This window comes from Candoia aspera, chromosome 1, assembly GCF_035149785.1.
Source record: "Candoia aspera isolate rCanAsp1 chromosome 1, rCanAsp1.hap2, whole genome shotgun sequence".
Lineage (NCBI taxonomy): Eukaryota > Metazoa > Chordata > Lepidosauria > Squamata > Boidae > Candoia > Candoia aspera.
The window spans coordinates 240,838,843-240,852,763 of NC_086153.1; the positions used below are offsets into that span (position 1 = coordinate 240,838,843).

Consider the following 13,921-nt stretch of genomic DNA (forward strand, 5'->3'; position numbering starts at 1 on the left):
CAGAGTCAAGGTAACTTGAATCTCCAGGAGATCGGGTTCCAGAGAGCAGATGCCACAACAGAAAAGGCACACCACCTTGTTACCATCAGATGACAGTTTGAAAGATAATACCTGGAGCATGGCCACTCTGACAGATCTTAGCAGATAGGCAGAATCAATGGGGAAAGACAGCCAGGCCCTATGCCACACCTTCTCAGTTGTGGGTGTCAGCTTGTAGGACATCCTTGGTAAGATACGTTTGGTATTAAGTAATAGAATTTCTCTTGTCCTGTTACTCTTCTCTCTGGCATTGCTATATTTATCTTTTATTTTAAATGCCCATTGTAAAGTAGGTAGTACCATTCATATATTTCTCTTTTCCCACTTTTCTTCAGCACTATTTATGAATGTATTTTGCTGCTTTATTGGTTTTGTTGTTTGGCTCTTTGAAACCATTTTGCAATCTCACCAGAACATTTTAAGTATTTAGCAGATGTAACTTATAATAAATAAATAATTAAATCACACTAGTTATGTAAATTAAAGCAATATCTGGGAAATAATGAAATTCTTCCCTCTAAGTAGATTGACTTTCTTGCCTGTTTACTTTTTTTTCTATTCTGTTTCCCTTGTGTTCTCAAATATTGCAGTGGTTATTTATTTACACAGGTCCAAAGGCTGCTGGCTACCATTTAGTTACTTCATTATTTTTTGGAGTGTTTATAATTTGTTTTTCAAGCTCACAATTGAGCTATTTGAATACTTGACAATACATGAAAAGATTACCTAAAAATAAGAAACCATAAAACAGCAAAGTAATGATGCCCTGAGGGGAAAAACTACTTGAAATAGAAAGTCTAAATAATCTGTAGGGTTTTTTTTTTCTTTTTTCAATTATTTATTCAGTACTGAAAATATTTCAGTGTAGAAACCTAGACAAACCACCTTAAGGAGAACATTCCAAAGTCAACTGCAAAGAGCTGAAAAGGCCTATTTGAGATGCTACTTACCTTCAAAGGTGAGAAACCTTAAGAAAGGCCTTCAAGAAGACCTGTCAGCCCTCCCAGGTAAACCAGACAGGAAACACAACTAGATGAGCTAATTCTACTTTACTGTAAGTCTGTGTGAAAGGTCCCCTGCACAAGCACCGACTCATGTCTGACCCTTGGGGGGGATGCCGCTTTCCCAACATTTTCTTGGCAGACTACAGCGGGGTGGTTTGCCATTGCCTTCCCCAGTCGTCACCTTCCCCAACAAGCTGGGTACTCATTTTAGCGACCTTGGAAGGATGGAAGGCTGATTTGACCTGAGCCGGCAACCTAAGAATCCAGCTTCTGGTGGGATCAAACTCGGGTCGTGGGGAGAGTTTCGATAGCAATACTGCCACCTACCACTCTGCGCCACACAAGGCTATACTGTAAGGCTACATTAACAGAATCTTGCAGGTCTGAAAGTACAAATCTCCCGCCCTCCCTATTTACTGCCTAAGTAATTAAGGCAGGCCCTTCCTAAGTTTCTTTCTCTGGCAATTACTCTGTTGTGGACTCCTTTCTCTTTTACCTGATCATTCCCTAGGCAACATCTCTTCCCCCCATATTCAAAAGTCACCCTCACATTCCATCACAAGACCTTACCACTGAAGAAGCTTTATGTGGGAGAGGATGGTTCGTGAGGTACTCTTGTACCAAGTTATTTATGGCTTTAAATGTTAAAACCAGCTTTTTAATATTCCTGGAAATAGATGAGAACCTATCTAACAAAACAAAAAGTAAAACCACATCCTTCATGTCTTGTCTCAGTCAATACCTAGGTGCTCTGTGTTGATCTATTGTTGTTGCTCAAATATATTCAAAGACCCTGCACTGCGGCAAGCTCAGTGAGATAATGTAAGAGTGTGGGTAAATGAAGTGTGACTTTTTATTTTGTACAATTCTTCCCTATTGACAATGATTCTGGATTTGGTTGTCATGATACTTTGATCTGCATTTCTATTAGAACACTACTTGGGGGGGTGTCATATGCTGATCGTGCAAAGTTTGAGGACCAGCACAGTTTCAGTTGCTGTGATCCTTTTAATCAAAATAAGGCTAACGAAGTAGGAATGCTAATGATCATATCCACATCCCTAAGACAAGTATAAAGTACAAAATAGAAATGTGCTACAGGAAATCCCTAAACAAAGAAGAAAGTTAGTTTGGTTCTGCCTGCTTGAAAAAGCCTCAAAGGCAGAAGTGGGAGTGGGTAGAGGAGGGGTGTAAATTAATACATAGCAAGTGAACAGGACTGAAACATCAATTAAAAGAAAATGTGAAGTGTAATCTCCCTGGTGTGTCCTTTTTCCCATGATTTTTTTTTTCTTTTGCACTGCATCAATCCTTTACAGTTGATCACTAGACCAAGGCAGCCCGGCATGGCTTGTTATAGAGGTGCTACCTAATTACACTTGCATGTTTCTCAAAGGTAGTTTACCAAAGGAAGACCGTCAGGGGTTCTCTGTGTCCCCTATCACCTCTCTTCTACCTGAGAGGATAGATTAATGAGGCTTGAAAAAAAATACCCTACAGATAGACTTTGATTCTTCCATTCTTTAGTGATTTGGGTGGGTAGATAGGAGTCAATCATGGAGTTCGCTTCTGATAAGAGTTCTGCAGTTTTTTTCCCTCAGAGGCTAAAGCTAGTCCAGGGTGAATAAAAAAATTATAGTTTCCTCCAGAAGTTTAAAAAGGACAATTTGCACTGTGGCAGTGTCAAAATAATAGCATCAGGAATAATAACAATAATAGATCCCAAGCAGTGCTTAGTTAATGTGTATGATGCGCACTTTTCTTACGTCTTACTCTTATTTTTGTATATCAGATATATATTGTTTTGCACCATCTCAGAATCTTTCATCAAACCCTTTTATACTGGGGACTTTCATGGAACCCTACTCCTTTATGCATGTGTAGAAGCTGGCTCCTGTTTTCCCCCCAAAAGGCTGTACTTGAAGGTCACGTGGAAACTGCAGTTGGTCCAAAATGTAGCAGCTTGCATGCTTGCTGGGCAGTCTCAATATTGCCATGTTACACCGCTGTAATAGCTGCATGGCTTACTGTATTTCTACCTGTAGTTCAGGATGCGGGTCACTATCCATAAAGTCCTTTATGACTTGGGGTCTGGGTATCTAAGATACCACATTTCCCAGGTAAATGCTGCCTACCCAGGTAAATGCTGCCTGGGTTCTGAGAACCCAGAAGCATCTAGCGAAGCATCACAAACGATGCTAGGATGGGTCTCGACAGTAGGCATTCTCTGTGGGAATTTCCCATATTTTGGAAGAGCTTGGTCACTCAAGGCAAAGGTGGCCCTGATTCTTCTAGCCTTCCAAGGGCTAGTGAAGACTTGGCTCTTCAGAAGGAAGTAATTCCTACGCATAGCATGTACCAAGAAAACATGGCTATTGATATAGCTGCTGTACTGATATTTGCCACATCATTTTTCAGAGTCTTTTTTCCCCTTAAGGAAGCACTTGAAAATATGTGCAATCAGTCCGATACCAAACACACAGACACACACACACACACGCTTTTATAGTGTCTCTTCATTCAGCTGACACGAAGTCTTTCCAAGAAATATTGAAGCTTAAAATATCATAAGAAACATGCTAAGAGGCAAATACAAAGTATGTATATGTGTATCTTGAGAAACAGTCCTGCTATCAACTCCTGCTAGGGTTCAGGGAACAACTCCGGCTGCTGTAATACTTGGTTTCACTATGCTAAGAACCTGGAAGTTAGAGAGCTGTGTGTGAGACTTTCTCACGTAGGTTAGCCTTGGGATGCCTCACCCTTCATTGGAGAATATCTGAGAAAAAAAAATGTCATCTACTTCCCAGTGTCTTCTGAGGACTAATTTCAACAACCTATTCTGTATGAATGTGCATTAGGCAGCAACATCATACTTCTGCTTGCCCTCATGTAGTCCATCATACTGCATGCCTGTTCTAACAGTCACAGTATGGATCATCATTGCTATTGTGTTGCTGCTAATAGACTACATACTGGCAGAAGAAATGATCAGAACGATGAGGTTAGAGGTTTGTTGTTTGCTGTTTATTCATTTAGTCGCTTCCGACTCTTCGTGACTTCATGGACCAGCCCACGCCAGAGCTTCCTGTCGGTCGTCAACATCCCCAGCTCCCCCAGGGACGAGTCCGTCACCTCTAGAATATCACCCATCCACCTTGCCCTTGGTCGGCCCCTCCTCCTTTTGCCCTCCACTCTCCCTAGCATCAGCATCTTCTCCAGGGTGTCCTGTCTTCTCATTATGTGGCCAAAGTATTTCAGTTTGGCCTTTAATATCATTCCCTCAAGTGAGCAGTCTGGCTTTATTTCCTGGAGGATGGACTGGTTTGATCTTCTGGCAGTCCAAGGCACTCTCAGAATTTTCCTCCACCACCACAGTTCAAAGCATCGATCTTCCTTCGCTCAGCCTTCCTTATGGTCCAGCTCTCGTAGCCATATGTTACTATGGGGAACACCATTGCTTTAACTATGCAGGCCTTTGTTGTCAGTGTGATGTCTCTGCTCTTAACTCTTTTATCGAGATTTGTCATTGCTCTTCTCCCAAGGATTAAGCATCTTCTGATTTCCTGACTGCAGTCAGCATCTGCAGTAATCTTTGCACCTAGAAATACAAAGTCTTTCACTGCTTCTACATTTTCTCCCTCTATTTGCCAGTTATCAATCAAGCTGGTTGCCATAATCTTGGTTTTTTTGAGGTTTAGCTGCAAGCCAGCTTTTGCACTTTCTTCTTTCACCTTCATCATAAGGCTCCTCAGTTCCTCTTCACTTTCAGCCATCAAAGTGGTATCATCTGCATATCTGAGATTGTTAATGTTTCTTCCAGAGATTTTAACTCCAGCCTTGGATTCCTCAAGCCCAGCTTGTCGCATGATGTGTTCTGCATACAAGTTGAATAGGTAGGGTGAGAGTATACAGCCCTGCCGTACTCCTTTCCCAATCTTAAACCAGTCCGTTGTTCCGTGGTCTGTTCTTACTGTTGCTACTTGGTTGTTATACAGTTTCTTCAGGAGGCAGACAAGATGACTTGGTATCCCCATACCACTAAGAACTTGCCACAATTTGTTATGGTCCACACAGTCAAAGGCTTTAGAATAGTCAATAAAACAGAAATAGATGTTTTTCTGAAACTCCCTGGCTTTTCCCATTATCCAGCAGATATTGGCAATTTGGTCCCTAGTTCCTCTGCCTTTTCTAAACCCAGCTTGTACATCTGGCAATTCTCGCTCCATGAACTGCTGAAGTCTACCTTGCAGGATCTTGAGCATTACCTTACTGGCATGTGAAATGAGTGCCACTGTTCGATAGTTTGAACATTCTTTGGTGTTTCCCTTTTTTGGTATGGGGATATAAGTTGATTTTTTCCAATCTGATGGCCATTCTTGTGTTTTCCAAATTTGCTGGCATATAGCATGCATTACCTTGACAGCATCATCTTGCAATATTTTGAACAGTTCAGCTGGGATGCTGTCGTCTCCTGCTGCCTTGTTATTAGCAATGCTTCTTAAGGCCCACTCAACCTCACTCTTCAGGATGTCTGGCTCTAGCTCACTGACCACACCATCAAAGCTATCCCTGATATTCTTATCCTTCCTATACAGGTCTTCTGTATATTCTTGCCACCTTTTCTTGATCTCTTCTTCTTCTGTTAGGTCCTTGCCATCTTTGTTTTTGATCATACCCATTTTTGCCTGGAATTTACCTCCAATGTTTCTAATTTTCTGGAAGAGGTCTCTTGTCCTTCCTATTCTATTGTCTTCTTCCACTTCTGCGCATTGCTTGTTTAAAAATAATTCCTTATCTCTTCTGGCTAACCTCTGGAATTTTGCATTTAATTGGGCATATCTCCCCCTATCACTGTTGCCTTTTGCTTTCCTTCTTTCTTGGGCTACTTCTAGTGTCTCAGCAGACAGCCATTTTGCCTTCTTGGTTTTCTCTTTCTTTGGGATGTATTTTGTTGCCGCCTCCTGAACAATGTTGCGAACTTCTGTCCAGAGTTCTTCCGGGACCCTATCTACTAAGTCCAGTCCCTTAAATCTATTCTTCACCTCCACTGCATATTCCTTAGGAATATTAGTGAGCTCATATCTAGCTGATCTGTGGGTCTTCCCTAATCTCTTTAGTCTGATCCTAAATTGTGCAAGAAGAAGTTTGTGATCTGAACTACAGTCAGCTCCAGGCCTTGTTTTTACCGACTGTACAGATGTCTGCCACCTTTGGCTGCAAAGGATGTAGTCAACCTGATTTCGGTGTTGTCCATCTGGTGAAGTCCATGTATAAAGCCATCTCTTAGGTTGCTGGAAGAGAGTGTTTGTTATGCACATTGAGTTGTCTTGGCAAAATTCTATCAGCCTATGTCCTGCTTCGTTTTGTTCTCCCAGGCCATACTTACCTGTAATTCCAGGTGTCATTTGACTGCCCACCTTAGCATTCCAGTCTCCTGTGATGAAAATAACATCTCTTTTAGGCGTGTTGTCCAGTAGGTGCTGCAGATCCTCATAGAGCTGCTCTACTTCAGCTTCTTCAGCATTTGTGGTTGGGGCGTATATTTGGATCACTGTGATGTTAGATGGCTTGCCCTGAATTCGAATTGAGATTAATCCGGCCTTTTTTTGGATTGTATCCAAGCACTGCTTTAGCCGCTTTACTATTAATTATGAAGGCTACTCCATTTCTTCTGTGGTCCTCTTGTCCACAGTAGTAGATCTGGTGGTCATTTGATGTGAAGTGGCCCATTCCAGTCCATTTCAGTTCACTGACGCCCAGAATGTCTATCTTTAATCTTGACATCTCACCAATAACCACATCCAATTTGCCCTGGCTCATAGATCTTACATTCCAGGTTCCAATGGTGTGTTGATCCTTAGAACATCGGATTCGCCGTTCACCACCAGCACCGTCGGCCGCTAGCCGTCCTTTCGGCTTTGAGCTAGCTGCGTCATCACGTCTGGGGCTAGTTGGACTCATCCTCTGTTCCTCCCCAGTAGCATCTTCCGACCTGGGGGTCTCATCTTCCGATGGTATACCGAGGTTAGAGGTAGAAAGGGAATAACTTCCTCTCCCCTAGGAGAAGCTTCGTTTTGCAGGAAGCCAGACCAGTATGCTTGGGCCAGAATAGTTCATTTCCTCCCAACCTTGTGTTGTTGTTTTCAGGGGTGAAATGTAGTAAGTGAAGAGACCTTGTGCATGAGTACCTGTGCCTTGCAATGGAAAAGAGATTAACTGAAGGACCCTGATTCTTCTGGCTTTATTTATCTATTGTTTTTGGTTTAAGTATCTAAGATGAATTCCAGTAAGGCACCAAAACGCTTGGTTAGATAGATCTGTAATTAAAGTTGAGATTCAGCTTAAAACCAATTATTGCAAACATTCCAAAGAACAGCCTGTTATATTATGTTAGCATTGATGAGCCGGTGGTTAAAATTGCCTCATTAAAATGTGGAACACTTTCATTAGTCCATTAAAGAAATTTGATCTATCCTTGTGTACAGTTAGAAACGACAGCATATATTTTGGGTATCACTTGATAACAGGCTATAATCTTATACACAATAATTAGAGCTAACAGTTCCTCTAAGCAAACAAACATTGGCTTAATTAGAAGACTAAAGTAGTTCATCCTACTGGTTTTCATATACAATGGAATTCTTCATTTCCATGGCTATAATGACTTTAAATTTATAAAAAGAATAACATTTAACCCAGAGGATAAATATAGTATATTGCTAAGTGTTCAGACAAAACAGTAGTGTTAAAGTCTATTGTTATTCCTTAATTTTTTTCCCTAAATTATATTCCATTGATAATGTTGGTAATAATGCTGACTTTAACATCAGATTTTAATATTCGTTCTCAAAATTCTTTATGAGAATTAATCAACTAATCCTTGTAGAGTACCTGGAAGGCAGGTAAGTAAACATTATTACCCATATACAATGAGAGAGTTTAAGTCATTAAATGCTGAAATTCTGTTCCTTGTTAGCATAAATTTGGAGAGACTCTATTTCCTGAAAGCATTCCCTGTAGTGACAGGAAGCTTATTTCACCATCTATGACTTGTGCTACTATCTGGCAGCTTTATATTTGTGGTTTGAGAATGGTATACTAGACCCTGCAGGCAGCCTTCCCCGGTCTGATGACCTCCAGATATTTGGGGATTACATCTTCTACAAAATTCCAGGCAATATCTTGGGAATTGTTCCAACACTTATGAGCAGTAGAAGACTCCTACTCTCCCCAACTCTTATTTATATTTATACAAATACACATACTATCAAGCAACTTGATAACTTAACTTATGACTGTCAGACAGCTGTTCCAGAGGTTTCAGATCACTGGGTAGCCAAAGTCACAACTTTTTTTTTTAATAATTCTACTTGAAGCTTGGTGTAGGTGATCCAAAAATGTGAGAAAGGGGACATGAATTTGTATATGGTGTATTGGATTTAATTCCAAAGGCTTATTGATATGACCATTAGTAATTCATGAGAATAATAAAAAAAAGCACTTGATCTGTATTAAGTGCAGTCCATCTTTCACATTTCCCTCCAGAATGTGATGCAGCTCACCGGCCTTCTTGTTAACAGAGTATGCTTCTTTCTCAATGCATTTAGAGAGCAAACAGAATAAAAGGTACAATACTAAGCACACTTAATTTGTAGGAATAATTTCTACAAATGAATGTGTAGGACCTGTCTATTAACCTCCAGAGTGGACCCCCTCCCAATAATGCCCTACATCTTTTTAAGTATCTAAGTGTAGGTGTATTTACCTTCTGTAGAATTTGTCAGGGTGCCATTAACAGGTACAGCTCATGAACATTTCTACCTGCTATTTTGTTCTTCAGCCAGTCTTTCCTTCTCTGTTATCTTGGGGTTTATTTTCTTTTGGTAGAAAAGACCAGAAAGCTTTCATCAGGTTTCAGTTCATGGTTTTTCATTAAAAAATGAAAAGATGATGTTAGCTTCACTTCTTTTGTCATCCCATCCCCCCCACCTTTTCTTTCCTGACCTAAAATTATAGACTCTGCTTCTAGTGAAGCTCAGTGTTTTGAGATCAAAGGAAACTTGTGGACTAGGCTAATGTTGGCACAGGGGAAACATAAGATATTTTCTCTCCCAGCCAACAGAAGTTTCTGCAACCTTGCCCTTGGGTATGTGGGAGCTGACAGGAGGAAATTCCATCTAGACCACTGAGTCTGGGAGTCATCTGGGAGTGGGGAAGAAAAGATATTTACGTTTTAATCAGAAAAAGCAGCTGTGTATTTGATATACAGTAAGTAGTAAGGAAGTAAGAGTTAATCAGTGCTATAAAATTGGGAATGTTCAAAACAAAGTGATGCTACTCTTACTACTGGTGATTTGAAATTTTAGTTTATAGAGTTAATGAAGTCAGAAGAACTGACAGAAGATCAGTTTACTCTATAGCAAGACATACTCATTAAGAAAGCACTAATTAATATAGAAATTTAATTCTTACTAAACTGTACCAGACTTGTGGTTCTGAAGACTTTTCAATCTTTAACAAACAATTTTAAAAAAAATTCCAAAGTGATTAAAAAGATGAGGTTTGGTCAAACTTTGAATCCATAAAAGGCTACATTAACGACTCCGAGCATGATGGAATCCTGCGACTCCCAGCTGATCGCAAGAGCCTGCAAAAAGAGTCGCTTGCTGAGATGGGTGGTGAAGAAATGTGATAAATAAATAAATACATCAATTTCTGCCAACTACACACAAAAAAAAACAGCTGTCCAGAATATATATGGGTAATCTCAAGGTCTCTCCTTGATCTGGAGAGAATTTTTGGCAGTCCAGATCCAGCATCCAGCTGCCTTTTTGGCCATAATGTCTCCCCTAATCCGCAGACTGTCAGTTTGCCATTCCTCACCAGAATGACCCCCACTGCTAAGCAATTTGCCATCTTCTTTTCCAAATTGATGCACCCCAACAGGAGAGTAAACAGTTGAAGTAGTAGGCTGCATCCTTAAGGCTATACATTCCACAGCAGAGAAATGTGACAAAGGCTTACACAAAAGGGCTGAGTTGATGTGAACTCTAGAATAAATTATCCTCTTTGGGGTATGGGCTTGTTTGTTTATGTAAGAAAGTTGTATCCTCCCCCACTCCCGCCAACTTCAACAACGGTGATTCTGGGCAGTTTACCAAAAAAGATGGGGGGGAGGGGGAGGAGGAAAAGCAGATCAAAAATTCAATTAAAGTTAAAACAAATCCTTAACAGATAATCAGGAACTCACAATTATTACCTTCCTCCAGATAGGGACTCCTGTCAACCTGGCCCCAACACTTGAGGAAATAGCCAGGTTGTAATGCCTTTATAAAGGCCACCAAGGTTGGGGCCAGAGGTATATGTGTATTGGGGGGGGAGGAGGGAGATCCTTCCAGAGGGCAGGTGCCTCCATGGAAAAGGCATGCCTCCTGGGTTCCATCAGATGGCATTGTCTCAAAGAAGGTACCTGAAGCGTACCCATCCTGATAGAATGAGTGGGCTGGCAGATAACATTCAGGAGAGGTGGTGGTGATGGTTTTCCATACTCCCACCTGATTTGCTCCTGCTCTCAGATTTACCAAGACATGGACCTAAGAGTCAAGTCCTGGGACATGGGCACAGCTACCAGAATTTGAGTTCCAGAATTTCCCACAATTAACAGTTGCTGCCCTTGCTGATACAGTTCTAGTAAAAACTGCCTACCTGTAGTGACAGCTTTGTAGAGAAGGTGCAGTTATGAACAGAATTGCAAAGTGCTGTCTTTGTGGTCTTTCAAGCAGTAGCTTTTTTTAAAAAAAGAAGAAAATGACTCACTGCCAGCATTTCAAAGTATTCGGGAGTGCCCCCTGCAGATGAGCACTAGTTCTTTTCCACTTGCTAAATTGGCACAAGTGTTATTTGAACAGCTGAACCTACACTGGACTATGGGAAAAAAAAAAACCCTCGCATTTACTCTCCTTCCTTCTTTCTCATAAATTTGGCATGTTCTCTGAATTCTGGCTGTAATTCTCAGATTGCCTTAGACACTTGCCTATCCAAAATAATAATCTCATAATCCAAGGATTTGTTATGATATTTAAAAAACAGAATAGACATAATTTTATAGAGGTTTTTTTATGTTGCCTAAGAATAGAATGTCCATCTTTATTTGTGAGGAAACAAATTTAAATGTTCATCCTATGTCTTAGGAGAACACTGATTCAATTGAATACTTCAGGGAAAAAATGGCAAAATAGATCGGTGCTTTGTACCTCTAAATAACTCCTCTGCATCTAGGTGCCCTGAATTAGCTAGGCTGTTCTTTTGAAAGATGTCTGGAGGCTTCAAAAGATAAATACAGTAAGTTAAGGCAGTGGCTTTACAAATTATGGCTGATGGAAATAATTAAGCAATTTTGTTGATAATTGGAGCTCTTGAAAACCAAGATAAAGAACAAGTTGATCCTCCCTGCATAATTAAGCGTTAGTTGTTTAATAGAATGTCCTGCCAGGCTGAATTCAGTATGGCTTGTTTTCAGATAAGATGCACAGGATTACCTCTAATACACAATATACTTTTTGTTAGATATTTTAATACTGTTATCTGCTGCAAGCTTTTATAATAGGTTAAGAAAATAGATGTATCTTCAAATAATTCAGACACTCCGCTATTCTGATTGATCTAGTAGATTAGGGGAACTGAACTGCATAAACTGTAGGAAAAGCCAGATATGGCACTTGGATACTTTTGTTTCTGCAGGATGAATTTTAAACGTCTCCATTATTGTGTGATGAAGAAGGGCCAATAGAAAGAAATGCATATATATACCCAAGATACTTGAATAAGATGCAGTTGTCAACTGAATATGCCTCTAACCAATGTTCTTTTTCTTTTTCTTCCACAGGACTTGTGAAGTTGGGAGTTCATTGTGTAACATGTCAAAAGGTCGCTATAAAAATTGTCAACAGGGAGAAGCTCAGTGAATCGGTACTAATGAAGGTAATTTTCCAAAGGGAGGTCTGGAAAAAAGAGAGAAGTTATCGGCTCAGTGACTTTTGTTCTTTGCAAAATTAATATCTTTAATTAAATTTAACAAACATTCCTGTCAGTGCTAACATTGTGCATTGCATAATAATGCTAATACTTCAGAGAGGGGATAGGGAAATTGAAATTTGAAAGGATAGTGTATTTATCTGGTTTGATTAAGAACAAAAATTAGCATCCAATCATGGGACAATAATTGAATGTGAAAATATTGATGCTTAAGAATAACTAATGATTGCAGAAAGGTTGTTCTGGTTGTCTTGACAGCAGTATGCTTCTGGTCTGGGCTATGATTGTTTATGTTAGGAAAAGTCTGTACTTGGAATATCCTTTATTGCAGGAGCAGATTCTTCTTCTTTGCTTTAGAGACATTCTGAAATTAGAAGTTAGATCCTTTATATCTGGAAGGAAAACAAAGTCCAAAACTTCAAAAAGATTTTTTAAAAAGTAATCCCCAAAATAACAATAAGTACCAAGAGAGCCAGCTTCTCCTCGTTGTAGAAAGCCTCTCTTAGGGTACGCATACTTAAAAAAAATATAAATTGGGTGATTTAGAAATGGGGTGGCCAGTCTTAGTGTCCCTTTAAGGCTACAGCACTGCTTGGAAAATGATGACAACCCCACCTCCCAGCTAGCTTTTACCAGTCAAACGCAAAACATTGTTTGCGATCTTCTGGCTGCAAGCAGCCATCTGGAGGACAGAGGGGTTGATTCCAGGTGTTCTCCTTTATCCGGAGAATGTTTCTGGGCTTCAGGAAAACCTGCCTGAGCCTGAAAAAAATTGCTGTGTTGTCAACTCCACCCACTAAGCACGGCTACTCAGTTCGCCATTCCCCCACCAGAAGCCAGAACTGGACAACTTTCATCCAGTCTTCAACCTTCCCTTCTTTGAAAGGGTTGTTGAAAAGGTGGTAAGCTTACAGCTCCAGAGAACCCTGGAGGGAATGGATTATTTGGACCCTTTTCAGCCATATTTCAGACTGACTACTGAAAGATATTAATCACACTTGTTGATGACCTTGGGATGGGGGTGGTGTGTCTATCCTGGCCCTCCTGGATCATGGTATAGTTCTGGACTGGCTGAAGAGATTGGGAGTGGGAGGCACAGTTTTATGGTGGGTCTCCTATTTAACTCTACATAGTAATAGTAATATACTTTATTCATTAGTCAAGTGACCATATCAAAGCATAGGCATCAGCCGCAGTAAAATACAATAAGACAAAATAAGGTAAGATACAATATAATGAGATAAAATAGGCTACAGTGAGATAAAATTAAGTATAGTAAGGTAAGGTAAAATAAGGATAAAAGGTAAGATAAAATAGTATAAGATGAAATAGAGTACAGAGATGTATAATAAGATGAATACTGGACTCAGAGACAATATATGTTTAGGTGAATTCATCACCTTTGCATACAACCCCAATGTGTTCTATAAAATGTATTCTCTGTGTGCAATGTTAAAGAATAACAACATTGACCTAATATCTGCAAAAAGGTGATATCACAGATTCCAAGTCCAGGGCAGATGCTAACAATCCACTTTGCAGCCAGGATACGGTTATTTCTCTGTATACTTGGGTGACAAGTATACTTCTCGGCCTTTTGGCTAAGATCAAGTGTAGTATTTAACTCTATATGAAACCTCTGGGTAAGGTTATCCATTGGCATGGTATTAAGTATCATCAGTATGCTTATGATACTCAGATGTACATCTCTCCTCCGGGCTGCTTAAGGTTTTTTCCCCACTGTCTGGAACCTATGGGAGTCTGGATGGGGAAAAACTGGCTTTGCCTTAACCCAAATAGCTGTGGATTTTAGGGTCTCCTGGATCTGGAGATTTTCCATC

The 13,921-nt window shown here is 40.2% G+C and overlaps 1 protein-coding gene across 3 annotated transcripts in view; it reads left to right on the forward strand.

Annotated features, from left to right (window-relative positions):
* Positions 1-13,921, forward strand: part of BRSK2 (BR serine/threonine kinase 2) — a 449,278-nt gene that overhangs the window by 225,692 nt on the left and 209,665 nt on the right. For all 3 annotated transcript variants that reach the window (XM_063289323.1, XM_063289325.1, XM_063289324.1), the window contains exon 2: positions 11,932-12,026. In XM_063289323.1, the coding sequence (XP_063145393.1) occupies positions 11,932-12,026 (95 nt within the window). The remainder of the gene's footprint in view (positions 1-11,931; positions 12,027-13,921) is intronic.